Source organism: Phocoena sinus, chromosome 9 (assembly GCF_008692025.1).
Source record: "Phocoena sinus isolate mPhoSin1 chromosome 9, mPhoSin1.pri, whole genome shotgun sequence".
Classification (NCBI taxonomy): Eukaryota; Metazoa; Chordata; class Mammalia; order Artiodactyla; family Phocoenidae; genus Phocoena; species Phocoena sinus.
In genome coordinates, this window is record NC_045771.1 from 14,077,432 (window position 1) to 14,104,625 (window position 27,194).

General features: G+C 42.8%; 1 protein-coding gene across 2 annotated transcripts in view; it reads right to left on the bottom strand.

The window, feature by feature from the left end:
• TBXAS1 (thromboxane A synthase 1) overlaps nucleotides 1-27,194 on the bottom strand; it is a 150,782-nt gene that overhangs the window by 100,816 nt on the left and 22,772 nt on the right. The window contains exons 2-3 of one of the 2 annotated variants that reach the window (XM_032642176.1): nucleotides 14,190-14,283; nucleotides 11,213-11,265 (exon numbers count right to left, since the gene is read on the bottom strand). In XM_032642176.1, coding sequence (XP_032498067.1) covers nucleotides 11,213-11,265; nucleotides 14,190-14,283 — 147 coding nt within the window. Of the gene's footprint in view, nucleotides 1-11,212; nucleotides 11,266-14,000; nucleotides 14,023-14,189; nucleotides 14,284-27,194 lie in introns of those variants that run through there. The other variant, XM_032642177.1, reaches the window with a different exon arrangement.

A 27,194-nucleotide genomic window follows, 5' to 3' on the forward strand; every position in this document is an offset into this window, starting at 1 on the left:
AATTACGAAATCAAAGATGGTTCGTCATTCGTCTTTTTGAATAGAATGGGAAAGCTATTTGCATTCTCAGTTAATTAGGGTTAAGAGCCATAAGAACTGGGTAAATGTGTGCAATTTTTGAGATTATCTATGCAAAAGAGTTCTTGACAGAAGATACATGCGTAGTGCCATGTGTTCTCTGGACCTACTTCCAGATGGGAGAATGCCTTGGCAAATGCCACAGTGATTCATGACTACGTTACATAACTCTATTTTGCATTCTGGGTTGAACAACTTGGATTTGTTGCAGGTACAATACAATTAAATATGAAATTCATTATTCGAAAATATTAACTAGAAACAGCTTTTATGCAATTGTAATTTGAGATGTTCTATTGTTTGGGAACACATCTGTGCAGGGCTGTCATTTGGGGGAAAAAAGAGGTTGTTGATACCAGATTTGATTGTCCCTGATGGAGCATGAACCCCCTTCCACTTTGAACCTGATATACTGGTGGATTTTGGAAACACACGTCAAGGAATGCAAAACTGAAGATCTGTGGCTGCCTTCCCAGCTGGGTGCTCATCCCCCACCCCCAGTCCAGCTGCCCCTAGAGGTGGAACAGTCCCGAGCATCCTCAGCCTCGTTCTGTCCCAGCCAGGTTGGACTTTTTGTCCCCAGCTGACAACAGGGATTGGGGCTGGTTTCTGCTCTCACTCTTAGGACTGGTTATCTGCACATGACTTTTTCCCCAGGCTCCTCCCACTGAGGCCCTGCTTGTTCTCCTGCCAGACTCTCTTCTCAGGGCCCAGATCACCCCCTAGTTGGGCCCTAATGTCCACTGACAGGCCGCCTTTTTTTTTTTTTTTTTTTTGCAGTACGCAGGCCTCTCACTCTCGTGGCCTCTCCCATTGCGGAGCACAGGCTCCGGACGCGCAGGCTCAGCGGCCATGGCTCACGGGCCCAGCCGCTCCGCGGCATGTGGGATCTTCCCGGATCGGGGCACGAACCCGCGTCCCCTGCATCAGCAGGCGGACTGTCAACCACTGCGCCACCGGGGAAGCCCGACAGGCCTTCTTGATTCCTGCTTTAGTGGACTCCTGACTACCATCCAGCCAACACCTTCTCTGTGGGCAATTTTCTCCTGGAACGTCCAGTGATTACTAGAATGGGGAGTTGTCAATTTCTTCCCCTTTCAATGCTGTGCTTTGCTCATCAGCGGGAACCTGCTCTGTCAGCACACACAGCCTGGTCGGGTTTCCATGCCCAGACATCCCAGGGAATGGGGCGATTTCCGGTCTCTAAGCCATTCCCTCCTGCCGCCCCACCTCTTGGAAGTAAGCCATCCACTGGGCACACCTAGCTAAGATAGGGCATCCACATAATTACTTACTTAGACATTTACAATCAATGCAGAAATCTTAGGGAGAGATGTTTTATATTGTCAACTAATATGTTTTGATAAGGTTTTTAGCTTGAAAGATTCTGGTAATGCTTCAACTTATGATTTTAAAGAAGAAGGAATGACTATCGAGCAGCAAGTTCTCTGTCCAGCTCCACGTAGTGCAAGAGCCCCATCCCTGGAGGAATAGTGTTTCATCTTAGATTCTACTGCAGCTGACAAAATCTCTTTTGTCAGAAATTTCTCAGAATCTTAAACCACACTGGAGCAAAACCAGGGGCTTATAAAATTTTTCTAATGTAGACTTTTGGAGCTGAGTCACCTAGTTTTGAACTGGAAAGGATGTCAGATATCATCTAGACCTTTGCTTTTCAAATTGCTCACCTTGACTCACTAGTGGTTATGAAACCAATTTTGTGGGTTGTGACCAGCTTGTATTTGTTTTGTTTTTTCATGAAATAGAGTAGAATAGAACAGAGTAGGAGAATAGAATAGATCCAAGTGGATCTTATATAGTAAAAGATATTTAGTAAAACTTTAATTTCAGGTGTGTGTGTACGGGATCATAATGTAAAATATATTATTTACTGAGGCTTATAATTAAACAAAGTCACTGATCTAGTTCAAAGCCCCTCGTTTTATATCTGAGAAAACTGAGGCTCCAAGAGGGGAAGTGACTGGCCCAAATCCATTAAGCTAACAGGTGGTAGATAGAAAGAGAGTCGGAGCTGAAGTTTAAACCCCAGTTTTCTATTGTAAGTTGGCATGCTCTATTTGACGTTTTTCTACCCAAACAAGAGGAATTAAATATAGGCTCTTGATCTTTAGGAGAGTGGGTCACAAAAACTTGGACAGCAGTAGTCACTAAAATATGTAGCAACCGTCACCTGCAGGTAGAGTGAAGATGGGGGACAAGATAGCGGTGTGAAATAAGGGGTAAAGGAGGAGGTCAGAAGTCCAGAAAAAGGGGTACTCTTCAGAAGGGTCTTTGGATGAAGACGAGGAAGAAGCCTTAAACCATAAGGAAGCAGGAAGCTTTGTAGTAATTCACCATTTGGGATAACAGGAGACCATGAGAAGGGCAGATAGGGTGAAGAGTCTATTAAAGTTTCATTTGAGAAAACTGGGGCTCTAATAGAATTCTTCTTACTCTTTTTGGTCTAAATCGCCTAGTTGTCTGAGGACAATTGTTCTTTCGATAATTCTACCTGTTGGGCTATGCATTTGGATCGGTGATAACAGTCAAATATATTCCTGCTGACAACTTTCATCCTATTCTCAATGGCCTCCTAGAAAAAAAATCAGCCCATTTTGTCAGGGTATTTGCTCTTATAAAATAATGTGCCCCCTAAAGTACAGTAACGCTTTAATAAACACTCACTTAAAAATGTATCCTAAAAGGCCGAGTGTTAGTGATTGATCTATATTGACCAGTGAGACTATTGATATTTAAGTCACTGAAATGACTCTCAGTAATTATGACGTAGGGACCATCAGGTCTCATTTTGGTTTCAGACACAAATTACTTGAAGCTAGTGATTCTAAGCTTTGCGTTCAACACTCATAAAAGATTCAGCTTTTACCAAGCTAGGAGACCCAAATATTGCCCCCAGTCTAGTGTTATGGCCAGAAATGTGAGGATAATTTAGGACTTCTGTACCTAATTCCACAGTTTTAAGGGTACTGTGTTTTCTCAGTGATCATGGTGTTTTCATTTTCATCAATTCCTCTGAAAACGGAGTCGCATTTTTAGGTCACTCAGTAAATGAGTCTCATTCTGAGGCGTGCACTCCCTATTAGCAGCAGAAACTTAAAAGTTTGACTTCTGCGCATTGTCTGGGAGGCAATTTTGCAACTGTGGCTTCACTTCAACCTAAGATTTCTGCCTTTCTTCAACATCTATGATTCTACGGAGCTCAGTCCAGTTTAAAAATGAGAACCACCTCCCCATATCAGCTGCCCAGTGTGAGTCTGAATACTTGTATTTTTTCCAACAAATCGGCCATAGTTTCCACCCCACCCATCCTCTCCCTCATTTTCAAGTCCAGCATATTCAGGTGCCTCAGTGTCTTCTAAAGCAAAGAGCAGTCACGTGACACAGGGTGCAACAGGCTGAGTCCTTAGGGGCCTTTTAGTTCCCAGAGTTCTGGATCTATGGAATTAGGCCAGCAAACCTCCCACGTGTTGATGACAGAGACATTTGCCTGCATTAAAGTAAACCATCTCTATGTGGCTCTTCAACCTCATCTATATAGTACACAAGCCCGATGGTGAAGAGCGCTTACGTGAGAAGTTTTCACACCTTAGTCAGTTCCGGAGCACACGCTCTCCTCCTGGAATGGAATCTTAAATGAGCTTTAAAAAAATGTCTGAACGATCCTACTGTTATCTTTGCTGATGCCACATGTTTTTCCGTATGTATCCCAAAGTCCTCAGCTTCCTCATTGCCTGGTGACAAGATGTTATTAGTTCATACGTGCTGGGTAGTTAAATAAAACATGGTGCTAAGAACCTCCAAGTTGGAGGCATATGAGACACATCTACCTCCTGTGGGCGTGAACTTTGGGTCTAAGTGCGAGGTCCTTTATGCTAAAATCTTCTTTATATTTGCTAAATTGATTTGTTTTTTTTTTAAGTGCAGAGACCTAAGGTTCCCTGGGAGATAGACTTCTTTAGATTCTGATACCTACAAAGATGTTCTTAGAATACTCTTGCTGCTAGGTATAAGAAGGTGCTATAGGCACCAAACGAGAGTATTCAGCGTGACACTAGCCTGTGATCAAGCAGAAGAATGGAGCAGAGAAGTCAGAAATACATATAGGAACCAGTAAATGATAAAAATGACATTTTAAATCAATTGGGAAAGGATGCATTTCCAGAAGGAATGCCACCATCTGGAAACAATGAGGGTGGATCCCTACTTCCATCCTTACCCTCAAATAAATACCTGGTGGATCAAATATCTAAATTTTTAAATGAAATAAAAAATACTAGAAAAAATGGACGTTTAAAAATATATATCCTGGGCTTCCCTGGTGGCGCAGTGATTGAGAGTCTGCCTGCTAATGCAGGGGACGTGGGTTCGTGCCCCGGTCCGGGAAGATCCCACATGCCGCGGAGCGGCTGGGCCCGTGAGCCATGGCTGCTGAGCCTGTGCGTCTGGAGAGACCACAGCAGTAAGAGGCCCGCGTACCGCAAAAAAAAAAAAAAATATATATATATATATATCCTTAGTGGAGAAAGCCTTACTGGGTAAGATACAAAATGTAGACACCATTAAAATAGGTTAAATTCAACAATACAAAAACAGATGTTTTCTGATTGGAAGAGATACATAATAAACAAAGTCAAAGACATGATAAAAAGGAGAGAATGTTTGCAACATATATTAAACATAAAGGGCTATTTTCTTTTTTTTAAATGGTGAATTATTACTGTATATTGACTGAAGCAGGTTGGTAACATTGCAAGTCTTTTAAAAACCCATTTTATTAAAGTATAATGCACTTATATACAGAAAAGTATCCTATACATTATTGAAAAGTGTACCGACCATGAATTTTCACAAACTGAACACTCCCATCAGCAGCTAAATGAAGAAGCAGAAGATTTCCAGTGACCCAGACCCCTTGTGAAGAGCTATTTTCTTTCATAAATAAAGAGCTTCTACAAATAAATTAGGAAAAGATCAATAACCCAATAGAAAAGTGGCAAAGGATTCTTCAGAAATTTTAAACCTATGAAAAGATGCTCAAACTTTCTCATAATTAGAGAAATGCTCGTTAAAACTGCCATCAAATGGTAAAGATTTAAAATTGTGACCACACATTTTTAATGTGTGAGGAAACCAGGTGCCTTCATATGCTTATTTATGGGAGTGTAAATTGCTCCCTAGTGAGAGCAATCTATATTTACCAAAATAAAAATGTAGATAATCTTTGACCTGATAATTCCATTTCGAGGAATTTATCCTACAGACATCCTTACACAAGATAGTAATGATGTATACACAAGAATATTCACTGCTGTATTGTTTATAAAAGCAAAAAGCATTCATCAACTGAGAACTTGTTTTTAAAATTAGCATACATCCATACAGTGGAATCTTTAAAAAAATAGAACAGTATTTAATAAGAATGAGTGTGTTGAAACGGGACAGTTTCCCCAATATCATTAATGAACAAAGCAAGGTGGAGAACTACATCTATCATATATTATTCATTTGAGTATTCAGAAATTGATAACACAGTTTGCTTCTGGGGACAACTGGCTGAGGGTCTGAGGTGAGAGTCCATTTTACTTTTTTTCTGTGTCTTTGTACTTTATGAATTATGTGCAATGTGTATGTTTATCTACTTACAACCTGATGTTCTAATGGGAGTTTATAAGATTATTCAACAAATCTGGCTTGATGAAGGGATGGATACAGGAATCAAATGGAGGGGCATGGGTGATGGGTACCAGGAAGCATGGAAGTCAAATTCAACAAGACGGAACTGAGGGTCTACTAGAATTCAAGATGAAAGCGATGCGGGAGGCAAAAAGAAATGGGGGTGAGGCTAAATAAAAGAATAACTGCAGAGCTACCACTTACAGCAGAGATGAGATAAGGGGAAAGGGGGCTTTGGATAGGAGCCTTTAGGAGTTGCACGTGAGCTGAACTTAGGCTGCTGTGTATGTATTTCTAAGTAATTCACGGTAACAGCACAATAAACGCTTGTCATCCACTGGCTTACAAAGTCAGTCACGAATTGGAGGGAACATAATCTCTATCCCGTTTAGACTCAATCCCAAATGTATGATGATTATGTTGATACTGTTCTTTTAGGGTTTGGGAAGGAATATAAATCCAGTTTGGGGCTCAATCTCAGACTGAAGGAGTTAACAAGTAATCATTAATTGAAGGTTATCTAAAGCAGTAAAGCCTTTCTTTCTTCATAATATGTTGCCAAGGGTACATTAGTGCCCCCCTTACCTGCAGTTTTGCTTTCCCTGGTTTCAGTTACCTGTGGTCAACTGTCCAAAAACATTAAGTGGAAAATTCCAGAAATAAACACTTCATAAGTGTTCAATGGTTAAGTGTTGAAATGTTCTCAGCAGTGTGATAAAACTCCACTCGCTGAAGATGTGAATCATCCCTTTGTCCAGCATATCCTGCCCACCCATTGGTCACTTAGTAGCCAAATCAGTTTCCAGATCGACTCTCGTGGTATCTCAGTGCTTGTGTTCAAGTAGCCCTTATTTTACTTAATAACAGCCCTACGGTACAAGAGTAATGATGCTGACAATTTGGATATGCGAAAGAGAAGCTATAAAGTGTTTTCTTTCAGTGAAAAGGTGGAAGTTCTCCACTGAATAAGGAAAGAAAATAATCACGTGCGGAGGTTGCCAAGATCTACGGTAAGAACGCATTTCCGTCCATGAAATTGTGAAGAAAGAAAAAGAAATTTCTGCTAGTTTTGCTGCCACACCACAAACCGTAAAAGATACGGCCACAGTGCCTGATAAGTGCTTGGTTAGGATGGAAAGGCATTAAATTTGTACAGTAAGGTATTCTGAGAGAGAGAGAGACCACATTCACATAACTTCTATTACAATATATTGTTATAATTGTTCCATTATTGTTGTTGTTAATCCTTACTGTGCCTAATTTATAAATTAAACTTTATCATTGGTATGTATATACAGGAAAAGCATGATTTACATAGGGTTCAATACTATCTGCGGTTTCGGGCATCCACTGGGGGTCTTGGGACGTATCCCTCGAGGGTAAGGGAGGGGGCTACTGAGCTAACGTGCGGTTCAAGAGCGTTCTAATCATGAATTGTGAAGAAAAGTTGTATAGGTGTGCATGCCAGCCCTCCTGCTTTACAGTCAAGTTCAAAGGAGCCAGAGACAATGTGCATAGTTTTATTTGCCCAGGGCTTAGCAAAGCAGGTGGCATAATTAGACACTTGGTGAAGACACTGGATTCTCAGTGGTGGTCGTGGTGATGGTAACAAACATTGGTGCTGTCAACCCCTCTCAGCAGAAGGCTTCTCCAGCACTACCTCCCTCAAAGCAGGAAAGGGAGAAGGGGAAGAAGCAGGTTTCCAGTTTGGGGACCCAAACTGACTGAGTTGCTATGGTGACAACAGATAATAAGCATAAATAATGATCAGGTTTGGTTTTCAGGTACAGAGTAAAGAGAAGACCCTCTCTGCACACATTTTCTCCCAACATATAGTACTGCCCTGTCATCTAAGGACACATGCATCTCTGTATGGTATCAACTGCATGGGGTTTCACTTGTCAAATGATGAATCAGTCTACTATTTCAATGTTAAGGGGACCAATATGGGATCAATGATGTTTCCTAATGACAGAAGGAGTCTAAAAGTTAAGACAATTCAAACCAAATCATGTTCTAAAAGAAGGATCTTTCATTGATCATGGTTCATCCTTGCCATTCCCGGTCAGTGAAACCATTTTGTTCAAATTTAAGCAGTAACAAAATCATTTTTCGGGCTAGAAAGGACCTTAAATATAGACTAGTTCAACCCTTTCATCTGAAAAGGTGAGCATACTGAGTCTCACCCAGGTTACAGAGCTCAGACAGGACTTTACCCCACCACTGCAGTGCCTCTCAATCCAGCAGTGGACACATTGGAAAAGAAGTTAGCATTTTAAGCTTTACCCCACCCCTGCAGTGCCTCTCAATCCAGCAGTGGACACATTGGAAAAGAAGTTAGCATTTTAAGCTTTACCCCACCACTGCAGTGCCTCTCAATCCAGCAGTGGACACATTGGAAAAGAAGTTAGCATTTTAAGTAAGGCTCATCATTTTTTCTAAGGCAGAAAAAGTTGATAGCTTTGTATGAAGAAATTATGCCATCACCTTTCATCGTTTTCCCTTTTTACCAGAGTTGATACTGCTATTTCTCTTTTTACAACCTCACTTGAAACCATTCTCTATGATTTAAGTTTTCTTGAAACGAAAAGGGTACCTTGTGTTAAAGTTGGGGGTGAAAGTTGATTGGACATCCTGTCGTCAAGGAAATCAGTTGTTTCTCTCTCTCTCTCTCGCTCACTCACACACACACACACACACACCACCACCACCACCACCACCACCATCACCACCACCACCACCACCATCAGCACCACCACCATCACCATCACCACCACCACCATCACCATCACCATCATCACCACCACCACCACCACCACCATCACCACCATCACCACCACCACCACCATCACCACTACCACCATCACGATCACCATCACCACCACCACCATCACCACCACCACCATCACCATCACCACCATCACCATCACCATCACCACCACCACCACCACCACCATCACCACCACCACCACCACCACCACCACCATCACCACCACCATCACCACCACCATCACCATCACCACCACCACCACCACCATCACCACCACCACCACCACCATCACCATCACCACCACCACCATCACCATCACCACCACCACCACCACCATCATCACCATCACCACCACCACCACCATCACCACCACCACCAACACCACCATCACCATCACCACCACCACCATCACCACCATCACCATCACCACCACCACCACCACCATCACCACCACCACCATCACCACCATCACCATTACCACCACCACCACCACCATCACCACCACTACACAATCCACCAGTTAATACAGTGCCATTTAAACTCTTCATCTGACATTTAAAAATTATTTTAAAATACCCAAGGGCTGTACTCTGAAAATCTGTACAGAAGTACTCCAGGGAGGTAATTCCTAGAACTCAAACTCAGGAAGGCCTTTATCTAATTCTGGGGAAGCCACCGTCCTTCTGAGTCAGTGCTATGTCTCAGAAATGTATGAGACAGTCTCCAAGGTCAATGTCAAGTCAACTGCAGAATGAGACTGTTGGAAAGATAGGTTCTTGAGTACCTCTTATGCTTAAAGCAGGAAGCTTTGAACTAAAAAAAAAGTAAGTAAAGACCAAGCTAAAAGGGGTCTTAGGGGCTTCCCTGGTGGCGCAGTGGTTGAGAGTCTGCCTGCCAATGCAGGGGACACAGGTTCGTGCCCCGGTCTGGGAAGATCCCACATGCCACGGAGCGGCTTGGTCCGTGAGCCATGGCCGCTGAGCCTGCGCGTCCGGAGCCTGTGCTCCACAACAGGAGAGGCCACAACAGTGAGAGCCCCGCCTACTTAAAAAAAAAAAAAAAAAAAAAAAAGGGGGTCTTAGAGAGTGAGGTGGAGTTCCCTATTACTAAAAATATGCACCATCTCCCCACTCTTCCTTTAGAGGAATACATCTCCCTGCTCCATCAGTGTCAGGCTTGGCCAAGTAACTTGCTTTGGCCTCACTGCACGCGGAGCGTGCTTTCTGCCTTGACTTTAGGTTTGACCAATAGAATGTTAGCAGAAACTTAAAATGTTCTTGCATTTGGGGGCTTGCTCTCTTGACCCTTTGCCTTCACCGTGAGAAGAGCCTGCGCTGGCTTGCCTGCCATTCCAAGGAGGATGAAACAAGTGTGTGGAGCACAGCTGCCCCAGCTGGGCCTGGCCTAGATGAGCCACCTCCCTAGCTGAACCTGCAGAAGCACCAGGAAGCCCAGCTGAGCTTCCCAGCCAGGCGAGCTTAGATCAGCCAATTCCAGCCAACCCTTAGGCGCATGATCAATAATAACTTATTGTGTTTAAATCACTGCATTTTGGAGTAGTTCGTTATCCAGGAACAACAAACTAATCAGAGGCCATCTAGTAGAATATCTTCATGTACTACCTTTGCAGTGTTACACAGTAAACTAAAGAGCGATAGCAAACTAAGGAGAACTTGGCCAAAACCATGGATCTCCTGGCATTTCCACAAAGAATACAAGTGAATCCCTTTTGAAAATCTGGGGGAACAAGCGTCATGTCGTGTGGATAGAAAGGCTCACAAACCACTGGACCCCATTAGGATATACAGTAGGGACACCACAGAACTTCGCTGCACCTAAAAAAGTTATCCGAGACCTGAAAATCTGGAAAAGAACTACCAGAAATCATCCATCCAGTAGCTGAGGGAAGCTGCGCGAGAAAAGACTGAAATGTCTAGGACTCCAGTGTGGAAGGATGTGTGCTGAGAATATGATTCAAGTCTGTTCAGTCTTGAATAGGGTAAATGGTCTGATCATGGGTTTGTTTGTCAGATTCTCAAATTTTCTTTTTAAAGAAGCATACCCTGAAGCATAAAGGGGGAAAATACGGGAAAAATCAGGGGAAGGCCTATATTACTTTATGTGGCTGAGAATTAGGGTGACCATGTGACCCAGTATATCCAGGTCAGTCTTTGTTAGTTTCTGCTGTTGTCCTGGGGTAATTGGGAATCGCATCTCCTTTACCTTTCAGGTGTGTACTGTGTCGGATAACAGATTATATGGCCATATAGCTGACAGCATAATTTACAGGTCCAAGTAAGGTTTAGATAAGTTCGTGGGGAAAGACTTTCCATGGGTTGTCAAGGCAAATTAGACTGAGGTGTGGAGGGCCATTGTGTCCTTTGCAGCACACCTTTGGCACAGTGGTGAGAGATGGTCAGGGCACCCAGGGCCTGACTCAGATGGTCGGGGTTTAGAGGCTGGGAAGTGGTGCTCCTCAGGCTAGCACCGTGCACACTGGGGACCCCTGGGGTCTTCTCTAGGAGCCCTGTCTATACTGCTGGGCACTCACTTTGTGGATCCTCAAAAGTTATAAACACATGCAACATTCCCATTCTTGTCCTTCCTTCCATATCAATTTAACACACACAAATCAAAATATATGATAGAAGGATGGAGTTTCCCTCTTACCCACTCAGAGGTCCGTACTGCTTTCTGAGCTCCAACTGGCTTTCCCAGAAACCCTGCAGCAAACAGAGCACTGTAGTAAGAATCAGATGAAACAACATTTCAAATATTCAAACTTATTCAGAAAGAAAGTCTGGAATAGTGAGAACACAGTTACATAAACAATAAAAAATAATTGAAGTTATATTGTTTTCAAGTACTTTGGAGTATTAGAATAAACTAGTTGCGTGATGGGCTTCTCTGGTGGCGCAATGGTTGAGAGTCTACCTGCTGATGCAGGGGACACGGGTTCGTGCCCTGGTTCTGGAAGATCCCACATGCCGCGGAGCGGCTGGACCCGTGAGCCATTGCCGCTGAGCCTGCGCGTCCGGAGCCTGTGCTCCGCAATGGGAGAGGCCACAACAGTGAGAGGCCTGCGTACCGCAAAAAAAAAAAAAAACAAAAAACACTGGTTGCGTGAAAAAACAATATTGCCAAGAGAAAGTCTCAGTCAGCTCTGCTTTAATGGACAGAAGATCCTGTTTTTGTATAATTGCTGCTAAAATATTTGAAAATTTTTTGCTTTCTCGACTATGTTCACATTCTCCTCTGCCATTTGGTTTATATTATTATTTTGGGGGCGAAACCTCTTTTCACAGCCACTATATGCGTGAACGTCTGCTGAGTGTACCCAAATTATCACAAATGCTGAATTATGATCCAAGTTAAATTTTAACTAAAATCAACGTATTCAAAGCATAAGAACCTTAGAGCGACTTTATATATTAGACACACTTTGGGGTGGGAAAGGAGGATTCCTGGAGATATACATGGGGTGGAGTAGGGGTAGAGGGTCAGAGAATGCTAGACCCATTGTGCTGTAGGGGTGGAATATGTGTGCAGATATACACAGGGGGATGGTGTGGGTGAAGGCTTGGAGATGGCTGGATCCATCGTGTTGTGGGAAAGAAGTAAACATGAAAATATTCTAAGGTTGGGATGGAGCCCGAGGACAGGAAAATGCTCTAGACTTGTGCTGTGGGAATGGAGTGGTCAGGCAGGTATACAACGTGTGGGTGAGAGTTGAGAGTTGGGGGGTAGAAGAGGTGGATGCTTTTAATGGAAATCCGTCCCAGGCTCATTAAATCTAGCTACGCCGTCTAAGCTTGCCGTCTATCAAAGAAAGCTCATGTGACTATAGAAACGGTCAATGAAATAACTATGTTCTAGCAAGAACTTGGCAGGGTTTGCAGCTACAAGGATGAGGAGGAGAAAGGGAGCATAAGTGGAAATTATCCAGAGGAAGGGCACAGTGTTCTTGTCACATCAACGGGGATACAGCTTTCCTCAAAATGCTGAGACTAAATTAATTACTTGACTGAAGGCAACTGATCATTTCCCCCCAGAAATATGTGACATTTATTTGCTTTAATTTCCTATCTGGTCTGTTGTTCTGTTTTGGTACTTAGAAATGTCTTCACACTTGCTCCAAGGAGCTCATGGGGAGTCTTGATGAGATGCTGTGTGTGGGCTGAAAGTTGTGGCCTGGCCACCCCTGAGCTAGAGAGGAGAGAAGGAGGCGTTTAAAAAGAACGCTGGGAAGAGAGAAACAGCAGTGAAGAGTGGAAAGGGGTGTTGGACTGAGAAAGGGACAGAAAGGAACAGAAGAGAAACTGAGATGGGAAGGAAAAAGGACAGAAATAGTCTATGTTATTTTCTATCTAACGCCAAGGGCCAGCCTTTCCGGGGGCAGGGGTGGGGAAATCCTAAAGAGATCTTAAGGGGATATTATCAGGATTGGCCCCAATTTCATACTTCCTGCCTTTGTTTGGCCTAATGGCTCTTCACATGCAGGATCTGTAGGCTCCTGATGTCGGGTCTGGTGGCAGCACCCCCAGGAGTTAGCAGAATAAATCATCTGGCTTCTGAGAAAACCCAATATGAGAAAAAAAAATAACCTCCGAAGATAGAGTCCTGGGCCCCTATCTCCAAATGCCCTCTGGCATTTCCACTTCCATGTTACTTTGGCAAATCAAAGGTGCCTCCTTAAACCTGCCAACCTCCCGACCTTTGATTTTTGTCAACTCACGGCCATTCTCCCTTGAATCCTCCACACCTAATTCGCCACAAGAGTTACTAATTTTGCCCCCACTGTTCTTCTCTTTCACTCTCATCTCCACCCGGGCCAAGCCCTCACCACTTCACATCCAGACAGACCTCAACAGCAGTTGGATTCTACAGACCTGACCTAAATCCTCCCCCTTGCAGAGAAATCTTCCTCTTTGGTGTCCCCCTCCCCACTTCTATGCACCAGTGATGGGACACGCACAGTTCTTCACTTGCCTTTCTGGACTGTCAGTGATCTAGCCTCTCTGTCTCTCTGTCTGTCTCTCTGTCTCTCTGTCTCTCTGTCTCTGTCTCTGTCTCTCTCACACACACACACACAGTGGTGTTCCCTGGCACTCCCCAATCTCCTCTTTCTAGTCCAGGCTGCTTCCCAAGCTGTGCCCTCTTTCTCACATGGTGCAATCACACACGTCATCACTCCCCACCTGGTGTGTGTGTCCTTGTCTTTGTGTCTATCGCTCCTGCAGATTCCCTCCTCCAGGAAGTCCTCCAGGATGACTCTAGCCCTGACGGAACTCCCTCTCCTCTGAAGGACAGCCACAGCTACCATCTCTACCACCCATGCTAGCACTAGGGCATGGGCAACTTCTACTTCTTCCACATTCCAGGGCCTGGCACACCTTTGACACTCATTAATTGGGTTTTTGGATGAATGAATGGATACCAGGACTCAGTATGTACTGACGAGTGATCAGTGAGGGATCATCCTCATCACATAAGAACTGATGCAAGCAGAGGAAGGCTCATTCCGTGGCGCCTTCGCACACAGACCTCCCTGGGTGTGGGCGACATAGACGAGAGCAAGGCTTTGTGGGTAAAGCTGCACTGGGCTCAGAGCATCTTATGCCAAAAGACAGTGGAGGGCAGCCCTTACCTGGCGGAAAAATGTCAAGTTTCCAATGAAAGGAGAAACCTTGGGATGTCTGATGCCCAACTTCTCTAGTCTTGAAAATGCTGATGTGGAGTACCTGAGGGGAAAAGCACATTTTAAAAACCAAGACACAGGTTTGCATTCACACTTCTGGCCCTGTTAGAAATCAGAATTATTGAGTTCACCAGAAGTAAGGGTAGAGCAAGTTTCCAGCTGACAGCATCTAAGGACTGAAGAGGTGGAGGCCTAGAGGTGAGGGAGTGGCATGAAAAGAGCTCAGTAAATCCTCCTGATAACAGGCTTGAGATCAAGTCATCCTCAGATCTCTTAGCTGGAAGTCCGCTTAGAGAGGATGTAGCCCAGATGCCCCTTCCCCACCTACAATTTCCGTCAGTAACTTTTTATTAATTAATTAATTAATTTGATTTAGGCTGCGCCGAGTCTTAGTTGAGGTGCGTGGGATCTTCCTTGCGGCGTGCAAACTCTTAGTTGCGGCATGCGTGCAGGATCTAGTTCCCCCACCAGGGATCGAACCCGGGCCCCCTGCATTGGGAGCGTGGAGTCTTACCCACTGGACCACCAAGGAAGTCCCAGTAAATTTTTTTTTAAACTGCACCTTGGGAATTCCCTGGCGGTCCAGTGATTAGGACTCTGCAATTTTATTGCCTAGGGTCCAGGTTCGATCCCTGGTTGGGGAACTAAGATCCCACAAGCCGTGCAGCGTGGGCACACTCCCCCACCAAAAAAAAACCAACCAAACTGCACCTCTCTCCACTTCAGCTCCTCGGCCTTTAAATCTACCATGAACAATGGTCTTAAAAGGCAAAGCAAAAAAAAGTAACAATGGCAAAAATCAGTTCCCTGTGCAAATATGTGGTTTTCCTTGGTCAAAACTGACCCCTGGACATATCCCTCATCACATTCCATGGCCTAATAGAGAAAAATAAAAAATAGGGATGGAAGGGACACACCATGGAGACCTCCTCACCAAGCACTTACAAACTCTTTATGTCTGTTTCCATGGCCTGAAACCATATGGGAAGCATATTTTCCTTACGCCAAATCAGGAAACGTGGCCCGACAGATTTCTGTGCCACTTTCCAGGAGAAAGCGGCAGTCTGAGGAGTGCAGTCTGGCTGTCAAAACGCTGGAATTACTAGGATATTTCAACAGTTTATGGGAACAGAGGGATAACATAGCGAAAGTCAGAATTGGCTTAGAAAAACCTGGACATATGGCTGTAATCCCTAATCAGCCAGCCAATTAGGTCAAAAGTTCAGTTAGTTCAGAAAAATTAATGAGTCAGACTGGGTGTTTAGCATCGTGCAAAGATTAGCCAAATCTCAATTTAAGAGCAAGGAAACATATAGAGAATATTCATATAGCCAGACTTCATAGGCGTACTGGAAATTAAAAAACCCCACTGCTCTAAGACTCACTTATCACTAGAAAGATGGAATGTTTGCTGTAGACTCGGACCTTCCCCTTTGCTGCCTGCTGTCCAATAAGGAGCACTTAAAATAAGAACATCGCAATGAATACTCAAATAGAGAAATGACAGCAGGTTAACTTTTTTGTGTTATTCTGAGCAAAGCATCTACCTTTAAAGTGGCCACAGGGAGAGCCAAGCCAGGGCAGAAAGGGAAAGCGGGTTCTCCTCCCAGTTTTCCTGAGCAAGGTTTCCACCATATTAGCTGCATTATTGGGTTTGAATGAATCCCCAGGACATCACATTTAAGTCCACGTTCAAGTGTAATTACAAACCACACTCAAGGGCCATGTGTGAATTACATGGATTAGTCATGCCAACATTCCTCTTCATTAGTGCGTCTGCCAGAGGTTGACAGCAGAATGTGTAAAAGTGATTCAAGTAGACTATGATGTTTTAAATAACCCCCTTCACATGTAAGAGGCAAGACCAGAGGAGACTTACCAGTCCACTTAACACTCCCTTCAACATCCTCAAATCTGGTTTCTAGTTCATTTTTTCATCAGTTTTTGTGAATTATTTTCTAAATGTAATCTCTAATGGGTAGAAAGAAATATGTCGATCTTGGGCCACGTAATTACATCTTAATTTTGTAATTAGATGTCTTGATTGTCTAATTAAAGGACAAGAAGTCTGTGCCTAATTACACATGCTAATTATCATGCAAGCCCATGCCCTAATTATGTAACTCCACTTACAAAAATACCACTGTGTGTCTCTGCACAAAATTCAGACATTTCCAAGCATATGGCATCAGCAGAGAATGTTCTGGACACAACCATAAACTTCAGTTTGCAGCCTGGAGTCAAGTATAGAACTTAAGCGTCTTCAGCTAGGAATTGGCCAAATGTTGCCATCAGTAACTAGAGGCCTTGAACTAAAATCTGCAGGGAGAGATCACTGTCTCCAGACTTCTGAGCAAAATTGCAAAGTGGGTTCCATTTGCTCCCACTTCCTTCTCTGCATCCATGTTTCATATTCTCTGATCCCAGACTCTCTTCTGTCTCAACAGGCTCCTAAACCAGAATCCATGGACTTAAGGAGTTAGGGGTTGAATTGTGTCAACCGCCCCCCCACTGCCGTACCCCCGTAAAATAAGTTGAAGTCCTAACCCCCAGTATTTCAGAATATTACCTTATTTGGAGATAGGGTGGCTGCAAATGTAATTAAAGATGAGGTCATACTGAAGTAGAGTGGACCCCTAATCCATTACGGCTGGTGTCCTCATAAGAGGATGTCATGTGAAACATGGAGACACAGGGAGAATGCCATGTGATGACAAAGGCAGAGATTGGAGTTACATGGCTGCAAGTCAGGAAACGCCAAAGATTGTCAGTAAACCACTGGAAGCTAGGAAGAGACAAGGAGGGATTGTTCCCTACAGATTTCAGTGGGAACATCATCCTGCAAAAACCTTGATTTCAGACTTGTGGCTTCCAGAACTGTGAGGCAACAAACTCTGGTATTTTCAGCCCCGTTTGTGTTACTTTGTTATGGCAGCTCTAGGAAACTGGTACACCAGGAATACCCATGAATCAGTTTGAGAGAGTCAATGAAAAAATAATTTTTTAAAATGTCTCCTGTTACCTTAAAAATTGTCATTGTGGGGGGCTTCCCTGGTGGCACAGTGGTTAAGAATCCGCCTGCCAATGCAGGGGACACGGGTTTGAGCCCCAGGACAGGAGGTTCCCACGTGCCGCGGAGCAGCTGAGCCCATGCGCTACAACTGCTGAGCCTGCGCTCTAGAGCCCGTGTGCCTGGAGCCCGTGCCCCGCAGCAGGAGAGGCCACCGCAATGAGAAGCCCACGCACGACAACGAAGAATAGCCCCCGCTCGCCGCAACTGGAGAAAGCCTGCGCGCAGCAACGAAGACCCAACACGGCCAAAAATAAATAAATAAATCTATGATTTTTTAAAATTGTCATTGTGAAAGAAATTTTTTATGTCAAATTGGGCCATTAAGTCCTGAGCCATCAAAAAAGTGCTGGTGGCCAGGGATGCTAGTAAATCAGGTAATAGGCAGACATCATGTAGCCACCATTTCTCAGGGCTGGAAACCATCTAGCGATTTTTAGAATAGCTTCTCTTTGATGGGAACTAATGCAAGTGTATTCCACAATTATGAACATGAACATCTATCATTGTTTACATTAAGGATACTTAAGTTGGAAAACACCAACGGAAAGGATATGTAGTAGCTTCAGATAGCATCCTTTGGTTTTACTTCTACAACCAAAGTAGTCAGTTATCCCTATAGGATACAAATCCTGCAGTACCAGTGGTGCTCTTTCTACTGTCCATTCTCAAAATAAATTGAACCACATGGGATCATTTCCAACATAAGAAATTCCCCAATACTTTGTCTTCCCCAAGACAAAGCCCTTTCTTGATGCATTCAACAAGAGTGGTCAGCCCATCGCTTAACCCAAGAAGCCACTCATGATAAATTGGGGGACATTTTGATAAATTGTGTATTAAAGAGATGAGCTGATTGAGGTTGGAGCCAAAGTAGAAAAGAGTCAAACGATGGCTTGTCCTCCAAGAGTCCCTCATTGTGTATCTTAAGCAGCGGCCATAGAGGAGGAGTTGGTTTCTCTCTTCTGTGCTTCTGGGAACAGCCAGCCATAAAGACATTCATTATGTCTTCACAATCCCTGTCAGAGAATGTCTACTTAGTGAGCTGCTTTTGGAAATTTCAGTGGCTATTTATATTTTTGAAATGGTGAAAGATTCTTTTGGCAAATATCAATTTTCCTGGGATAAAAATCACGGTGTTCCAGGAAGAGGTAAAGCCCGGGGGGTGCGAGGTAACCCACCTGTCCCAACTTTGAAGAAGAGAAGCCCTTTGTCATGGTTACTCTACGCTTGGTGACATGCACGACCATTCAAGGCTTTGCCAGCAATTCCATAAAAGGTTCTGACCACATCAGAAACTTTATTAGACAAGGGCTTACATTTTTGCCTCTTCAAAAGATTTTAAGACATTGGAGCTGAAGATGAGGTTTGCTAGCTTTCCAGAAAATGAATCTTGAAATGCTTGACAGAAATTTGAGCCAAAAAATCTAGAAATATTAGGGAGAAAGCCTACCCTCATCTTATTATAATTGTAGTTTTTTCTGAGTATATTTTTTATATATCTGAGATCCTGTTCTCTATAATTTTTTTCTGTTTCTCTATATTTCCACTTTTTCCATTTACCATAAGGAAAAAAATCTCCATGTTATGAATCCTTTATGAATATTATTTTTATGGCTATATATTCCTCTTGTGGACATATCATAATTTACTAAACTATTTTTATTGTTACATATTTAGGGTGTTTTCAGTTTTTTAGTTAATTTAAGTTATGCCACAACAATAAACATCTCTATGCGTCAAGCTTTTCTGACCTTTACACATGAAGCTTATCCAGATCTGAAATCCCTGAGTCACTGGTTTTAAACACTGGCGTGCAACGCCAAACTGCTTTCCAGAGAGTTTGTCCCAGTTAGTCTCAGTGTCAGTGTATCCATTTCACCAAACACTCTCATAAAGTTTTTCCAAATTTTGTAGACACATCAGTATATCTCGATGTCTGCATTTTTTTTTTCGTTCCTAGAGAGAGAGAGAACATTTTTTGCCATCCCTTGTCCTCCAACTTAAAAAATATTTCCCAGCTTTGAAATTACTCTTTCTTTTTCCCCTTTATTCCCACCACAGTTTATCTAGGTGGCAGGCAGAATTGTGCTACACCAATTGGTTCAAAAATTAGTTGGGGGCTTCCCTGGTGGCGCAGTGGTTGAGAGTCCACCTGCCGATGCAGGGGACACGGGTTCGTGCCCGGGTCTGGGAGGATCCCACGTGCCGCGGAGCGGCTGGGCCCGTGAGCCATGGCCACTGAGCCTGCGCGTCCGGAGCCTGTGCTCCGCAGCGGGAGAGGCCGCAACAGTGAGAGGCCCGCGTACCACAAAAAAAAAAAAAAAAATTAGTTGGGAAATGAGCAGTCATGAATAGGTGACTGTGAGTTGACTCCAAGCACACAGTTGGGTGGGGAGAGGAAGATTAGCAGATGAATTCTGAACAGACTTTGTTTAGAAAATAACTAGCTACAGTCTTGTTAGTTGACTTTAAGTTCTGTTTCCTTCTTCCTTGCCCCATTCTTGCCCTACAATGACAATTAAAGAAACTATATAGAAATTGCTTCAGTCATGCCTCAAAACAGGAGGTCTTGGAAACAGAGTTTCCATATGAGGTCTTCTCAGTTCCCCTTTTAGCACCTCATCTTTCTTTTCACATCCTCGTCTTCATGTTCAGTGCCCTCTCTTGACCTTGCTCTCAGGGCTGGAAACCATCTAGTGTACATTCATTCATGTGTCAGTTAGTAGCAGTTAGGTTAGCTCCTAAGATATAACCTGCAAACCAGAGTGTTCATTAACTAATTTATAAGAGCAGGTGTCCTTTTCCAGGAGCAAGAAACTGATGTATCTACTCAGAGCACCTCCTTTTCAGGTACTTGAGAAACCAAATCAATCATTAGAGGATGATGTGTTAAGCCAGGTTCTACAGTAAGAGGTGGCCCATCAGAACAGATAAGTCATTGGGAGCCTGGGAAAAATAATCTTGCCCCACAGCTGAGTGCACCTCTATAAAGGGTTGGCAAAGAGACAGTGTGCTTGCTGCACCACCCCTCTCTGCCCAGTGATTTATAATGCCACCTCCATCATACACCTCCGTAAGATAGGTGCTTGAGTCTATTCTGATCCATTTGTCTGACTTATGCCAATGCCTCACTATTATAACTCTATTACACCTTTTTATATAGAGAGTATATAGTATAGAGAAAGTATATCTTACTTTCTCATATTAATTTTAGAATTACTCTAGTTTGATGAAAAAACCTGTTGGAATTTTTATTGGAATTGCATTAAATTTATAAATTAGCACCAATGTTATTACAACACTGAGTCTTCTCATCTGTGTATATGTTATATCTCCCCACTGATTCATTCTCTGTCTTAGTAACGTTTTGTAAGTTTATGCACAGAGAGTATCTTTTTGCTGTTTACATATATTGGTTATTTTTATTGCTCATGTGTAGGAACACCATTTGTTTTTTTATGCCCATCTTGTAATCATGATCCTGCTAAACTTTCTTATTAGTTCTTCTGGTTTACATGTGGATTCTCTTTGATATCTTATGCTGACAATTCTATTTTATGCAAATAATATCAGTTTGTTCTCTTTTTTTTTCCTAATCCTTTTGTCTCACTTTTCATTTTCTTTTCTTATCACATTGGCTGCAACCTTTAGTACAGTGTTTAAAAGATACAGTAAGAGAGAACATCTTTTTCTTATCTCTGACTCTATGGGGTTGTATCTAATGTTTTAAAATTAAGTATAAGATTTTACTGTAGATTTTTAACAGATATCCCTTTTTGGGTTAAGGACATTTCTTCCATTCCTAGTTTTCTTGGAAAAGTTTTCCTTGATTAGTCTTGCTATAGGTTTGTCTATTTAATCTTTTCAAAGCACCAACTTTTTACTTTTGTTGATCGTTTCTAGTTTTCTCTCTTTTGCTGTTGTCTAGTTCATTATTTTATGCTCATTTTTTATTATGATCTTCCTACTATTTTCTTTGGGTTTACTCTTTGTTTTGTGTGTGGGTGTGTATGTGTTTTCCTTTAGCTTCTTTTTTTAAAAAATAAATTTATTTATTTATTTATTTTTGCTGGGCACGGGCTTTCTCTAGCTGTGGTGAGTGGGGGCTACTCTTCATGGCTGTGTGTGGGCTTCTCATTACAGTGGTTTCTCTTGTTGTGGAGCACGGGCTCTAGGTGCGCGGGCTTCAGTAGTTATGGCACGCGGGCTCAGTAGTTATAGCTCGCAGGCACTAGAGTGCAGGCTCAGTAGTTGTGGTGCACAGGCTTAGTTGCTCTGCAGCATGTAGGATCTTCCTGGACCAGGGCTTGAACCCATGTCCTCTGCATTGGCAGGTGGATTCTTAACCACTGTGCCACCAGGGAAGTCCCTCCTTTAGCTTCTTAACATTTTAGCTCACTTATTTTCAGTATTATTTTGTTTTTGATATATGCTTTTAAGGATATAAATCTCCCTCTTATTACTTCTTTAGCTGTATCCCTCACATTTTGAAATATAGTACTTTAGTTGTCTGATAGTTTCATTCTAATCGGAGACTTCTGAATACAAAATGTGCTGTAAGATGCACACAAGCAAAACTCAGTGGGATGGATATTTTGGAGTTGAAAGACTTTCCCATTGCTTTTCAATTCTGTCCATCTGTATCCATGAAATTAAGTAACAGTCATTTATAATTTGTTCCCAAAGACCCAGAAAAGGAGACTTCTTATAATCTTCACTCCTCTGGGGAAGAAAAGGAGGACTACTGTGCAGTTCTTTCCCCAGTAAGAACCACAAAAACAGTCATTGTAGTTAGTAGTCTGACAACAACTTTGTCACAGCACAAGAAAAATACACCTATATAGACAAAGAGAGGTATATGATTATTATTATAATTTATAATAATTTTTAATCTTTCTTAAGTACCAGGGACGGTGCCAGGAACTTTTTATACATTGTCTTGTATGAGCCTGCCAACAATTATATAGAGGTAGAAATAAATATTCTTCTTGTATTACTGATTAGGAAATTAATACTTAAGGAGATTAATTAGTGTGCCCAAGGTGGCAGTGCTGCTAAGTGATTGAGTCAGAGTTGTCACATTTCAAACAGGTGCTGTGTGAACGCCACTAACCTGTTTCTTTCTGTCCTCTAAGCTAAGATGTTGTTGATAAGCCACTGCATGAGAACATGGCAGAGAATATACTGAGAACAAAGGCAGGTTTCTTAGAAACCAAAGGTATAATAATAATAGATACTAATTAGCTGATGACCATGATGAGAAAGAGAGCCTTTGTCTTTCTAAAGCCAATGGCTTCACTTCTGCTTTTACTCAGAATTCTCAACTGTTTCTTCTTTCTGTTGCATCAATTTCTCCCTCTCTACTGGATCACTGCTGTCAGCATACAAACATATTCTAGTGTCTTCCATCCACGGAAAAAAGCAAACTACTTTGATTCCAGCCATTGCCTTAGTTTTCTTTTTTCTTCCCAGTAAACTCCCTTAAAAGCATTATCTAGACATGTTCTCTTCCCTTCTATAGCCATAGTCTCTTCATCTTCCCAGGTAAGCTTCTGCACCTACCACTTCACCAGAACTGCCCTTGTCAAAGTCAGACATGGTTTTGATCTTGTCCGTCCAGTAATTTCTTGCCAGTTTTTTTTCTTTTTTACTAGCTTCTCAGCAGCATTTTGACACAGATGAACATTTCCTTCTTCCTGAAACATTCTCTTTTCTTGGCTTCATGACATCACTCCTCAGGGGCTGATCCTCAGAGGAGTCTTTTCTGGCTCCTTTCCTTCTATTAGTCCCATCACTTTCAACACCATCTATATGTCAGTAACTTCCACATTTCTATCTCTAGCTCCATTCTCTCCACTGAGCTCGTCTTTATCCAGACACCACCTTGGCTGCACCCTTTTGATGTGTGTTAGGCATTTTAAACTTAACATACCTAAATCTGAACCCAATTTTCCCCCTAAAGTTCCTTCTCCTCTTTCATCTCTGTATCACTATTACAACCACAACCCACCAATTGCTCAAGCCAGAAACCTTTGAGACACGGTAGAGTGTGTAATTATTTAAAATATGACAATCCCTCCCAGTTGGAGGATTATACATCTCTACCCTGTTTACATAAGGCCGATCACGTGACTTTCTTTGGCCAACTGAGCATGAAAAGACACCATGTGCGCTATGTCCAAGCAGAAGCTTTGAGAGCAACACATGATGAGCCATTTGTCCTTTTCCCTCTGCCATGAGGCCAGTAGTCTCCCAGATGAGAGCGCTTCCCGAGGCCTGGGTTCTGCAATGAAGATGATGATGAGCAAAGAAGGAAGTGGTCCATGATAGACATTTAGCGTGACCAAGAAATAAATATTTGGGCTTCCCTGGTGGCGCAGTGGTTGAGAGTCCGCCTGCCGATGCAGGGGACGCAGGTTCGTGCCCCGGTCCGGGAGGATCCCACATGCTGTGGAGCGGCTGGGCCCGTGAGCCATGGCCACTGAGCCTGCGCGTCTGGAGCCTGTGCTCCGCAACGGGAGAGAGGCCACAGCGGTGGGAGGCCCACATACCGCAAAAATAAACAAATAAATATTTGTTGATGTAAATCACTGAGATTTGTTGAGGACATGAAGGGAGTCAGTTATTACCCAGGCAGAACTTACTTGAAGCTGGCTGATACTAGACATGCTTAATTCTTCTCTTTTATTTTTCATACTTTACATAGGATCTGTCAGCAAATACTTTTAGCTCCATCTCCAAATTAGCTCTGTCTCCATATCTGCCCACTTCTCTCCATCTCTTCTACTTCTATCCTGGTATAAGCGCATAAGGAGGGTTATTTGCTAGTATCTTGCATATGCATTTATCCACTGATCCATCAAATTTGCTTCTGGGAATTTATTCTACACATATACGTGAACATAAATATGCACAGGGGTATTTATTTTAGTGTGTTTATAACAGCAAAAGATTGGAAATAACCTACATGACCATCTGTTTGGGACTGTTTAAATAAATTATGATGCATCCATTCATAGTATAATATGAACGAAGATGGAAAGCCATCAAGATACAGTATTACATGAAAATAGTAAGATGCAGAAAATTGAGTTTAGGATGTTTCCATTTATGTAAAAAAATGGGGAGAGAAAAATAACTATTTGTATAAGCTTGTATGTTTATTTAAAAGATCTCTATAAGTCTAAATAAGAAGTTAATCGCAGAGGTTACCAGTTGTACAGATGGAACTGTGGGGATGAGGATGGGGCAGGAAGGAGATGTTTAGTTTGATGTTTTAGTACAGAAATGCAAAAGTAGGCAAAACAGTAAAATGAATTCCCAGGTACCTACCACTCTCTTTAACAATTATCAACTTGTGACCAATCTCGTCTCAGCTTTACTCCCCCCCACCTAATGCCCAGATTTTTCTGAAGCAAATCCATGACATCAAATCATTCCAACTGTAAATATTTCCGTACCCTTTACTAAAATATAAGGACTCTTTCAAAAAATAACCCCAGTATCATTATCACAATTCAAAATAAAAATAGTTCCTTAGTATCCTCAAATATCTAGTCAGTGTTTAAATTTCCCCGATTGTCTCACAACTTCTCTTTACAGTATGTTTGTTGAGTGAGGATCTAAATAAGGGCCATATGTTCGTAATTGGGTCAGATGCCTCTGAAGTATTTTTAAGTCTCTAAATTCTCCTTCCAGTCCCACCCCACCCCCATTTTTCCCTATGCATTTTTACACAACAAAACCAGGTGGTGTCTCGTAGGGTTTCCCACAGTCTGAATTCTGCTGGTTGCTTCCCATGGTGTAGATTAACTCGTTCTGCAGTCCTAGTAGCTGAATCTAAACCATTGGCTCCCGAATTTGTCTGAAGCTGGAAGAGCTTCACAAACTTCTGATGCCTGTGTCCCATCCGCCCCACTCCCCCCTCACGCCCCACCCCCAGGTGCTGACTTCACTGCCTGAGGTGTGACTTGGGCCTTGGCAGCTTAAAAAGATCCTCAGGTGTTTCCAATGTTTAGCCAAGTTTGAAAACCACTGATCCAGAGGCTTTTTCTGCAAGACTTCTCCACAGGAGGTTCACAATCTACTTGTCTCTTTTATTATGAACTTAGCAGCTGTGAGGATTACCACCTAAGTCTACTCATTCACCAGGGGCTGCAAAGTGGTGATATTTCTTCATTTATTAGCTGGAATAATTCTGAATTTACCCTCCTGTGCTAAGGACCGTTCACATAAGAAAAGTAGGATCAATGCTTGATTCTTTCCTTTTAGTGTTAGTTTTCAAAATAATGAGTTGATTCCATAACATCTTACATTGGGTGCACATGCTATTTTTGTATCATTACAAACTCATCAATTTAAACATACTTGATGTGTTTTGATCCATTGCAATGGTTACTTTTTTCATCAGATTGTGCCATCTTTGGGTAGTGGGAGCACATGTCAGTTTGTTCCCGAGTACTTTTTGGGAGAACAGCTTCCCCACTCTCTGAAATGACAAGTTGTTCCAGGTACATCTTGTACGTTTCTTGCCCCAGACCTGAATCAGCCATTATCCTGAGAAACTCTGTTTCCTTTTAGTGGAAAATGATATCTAGGGACCATAACAGAAAGAAGACTTTCCACTGTATTTCTTGGTAATACTTCATGATATCATGTTTGAGATTTCAGCCATGTGGTTGCATGTTCAAAAACTTTAATAGATTTTGAAACTTGTGAATTGAATCCTTTGTAATTAGAATTATTTTAAATGTATTAGTGGTACATTACATAAAAGATCAATATGGTGAATCCTATCAGAAAGTTAAGGAATTGTTCAGTAAATTAATCTTTCCCAACTGCATTCATTTCCTACTGTTGCTCTAACAAATGACCCCACACTTGGTGGTTTAAAATAACACAATGTATTACCTTACAGTTCTGGGGGCCAAAAGTCCGAAATCAGTCTCACTAGTCTGAAGTTGAGGTGTCGGCAGGGCTGGTTCTTTCTGGAGACTCCAGGAGAGTATCCATTGTTTGCATCCTTAGCTTATGGCCATATCACTCCAATCTCTTCTGCTTCCAGGGGTCACATCAACTCCTCTGACTCCGACTCGTACTGTCTCCCTCTTATAAGGACCCTTGTGATTACACTTAGGGTCCACCCAGGTAATTCAGGCTACTCTCCCCATCTCAAGACCCTTAACCACATCTTCAGAGTCCCTTTTGCCATATAAAGTGGCATTCACAGGTCCTGAAGATTAGGGTGTTTGGAGGCTGTTATTCAGCTACTGCACCAGCTTGTACTATGTATAGATGCTGACCGTATTTTGGAGTGTGCTTGAAAAGAACTGTCTGGGGTGAAGACCACGAGGTTATCAGGGCTTCCTGTTTAGAGAGAACTGATGACCCAGCTGCAGAGGGGTGGGTAGCAGCCCCACCCAGAGCTCGCAAGGCACTCGGCCTCTGCCTCAGGCGCCCCTGAACCAGGCTTCAGGGGCCCTACCACCTAACCAGCAGACAGATAAGTATTTTACAGAAAAGCCTACACTTTAAAAACAACAAAGTCACCCCATTTTTGGTTACTATAGTGCATAGAGTTAACTAACTTTTCCTTTTTTTTTTTGCGGTACGCGGGCCTCTCACTGTTGTGGCCTCTCCCGTTGCGGAGCACAGGCTCCGGACGCGCAGGCCCAGCGGCCATGGCTCACGGGCCCAGCCGCTCCGTGGCACGTGGGATCTTCCCGGACAGGGGAACGAACCCACGTCCCCTGCATCGGCAGGCAGACCCTCAACCACTGCGCCACCAGGGAAGCCCTAACTTTTCCATTTTTGTCCCAACGTTTCAGTCAGCTGAGTCAATAAATCTCAATTGGTGTCAAGAGGTTAATCTTCTAAATTCA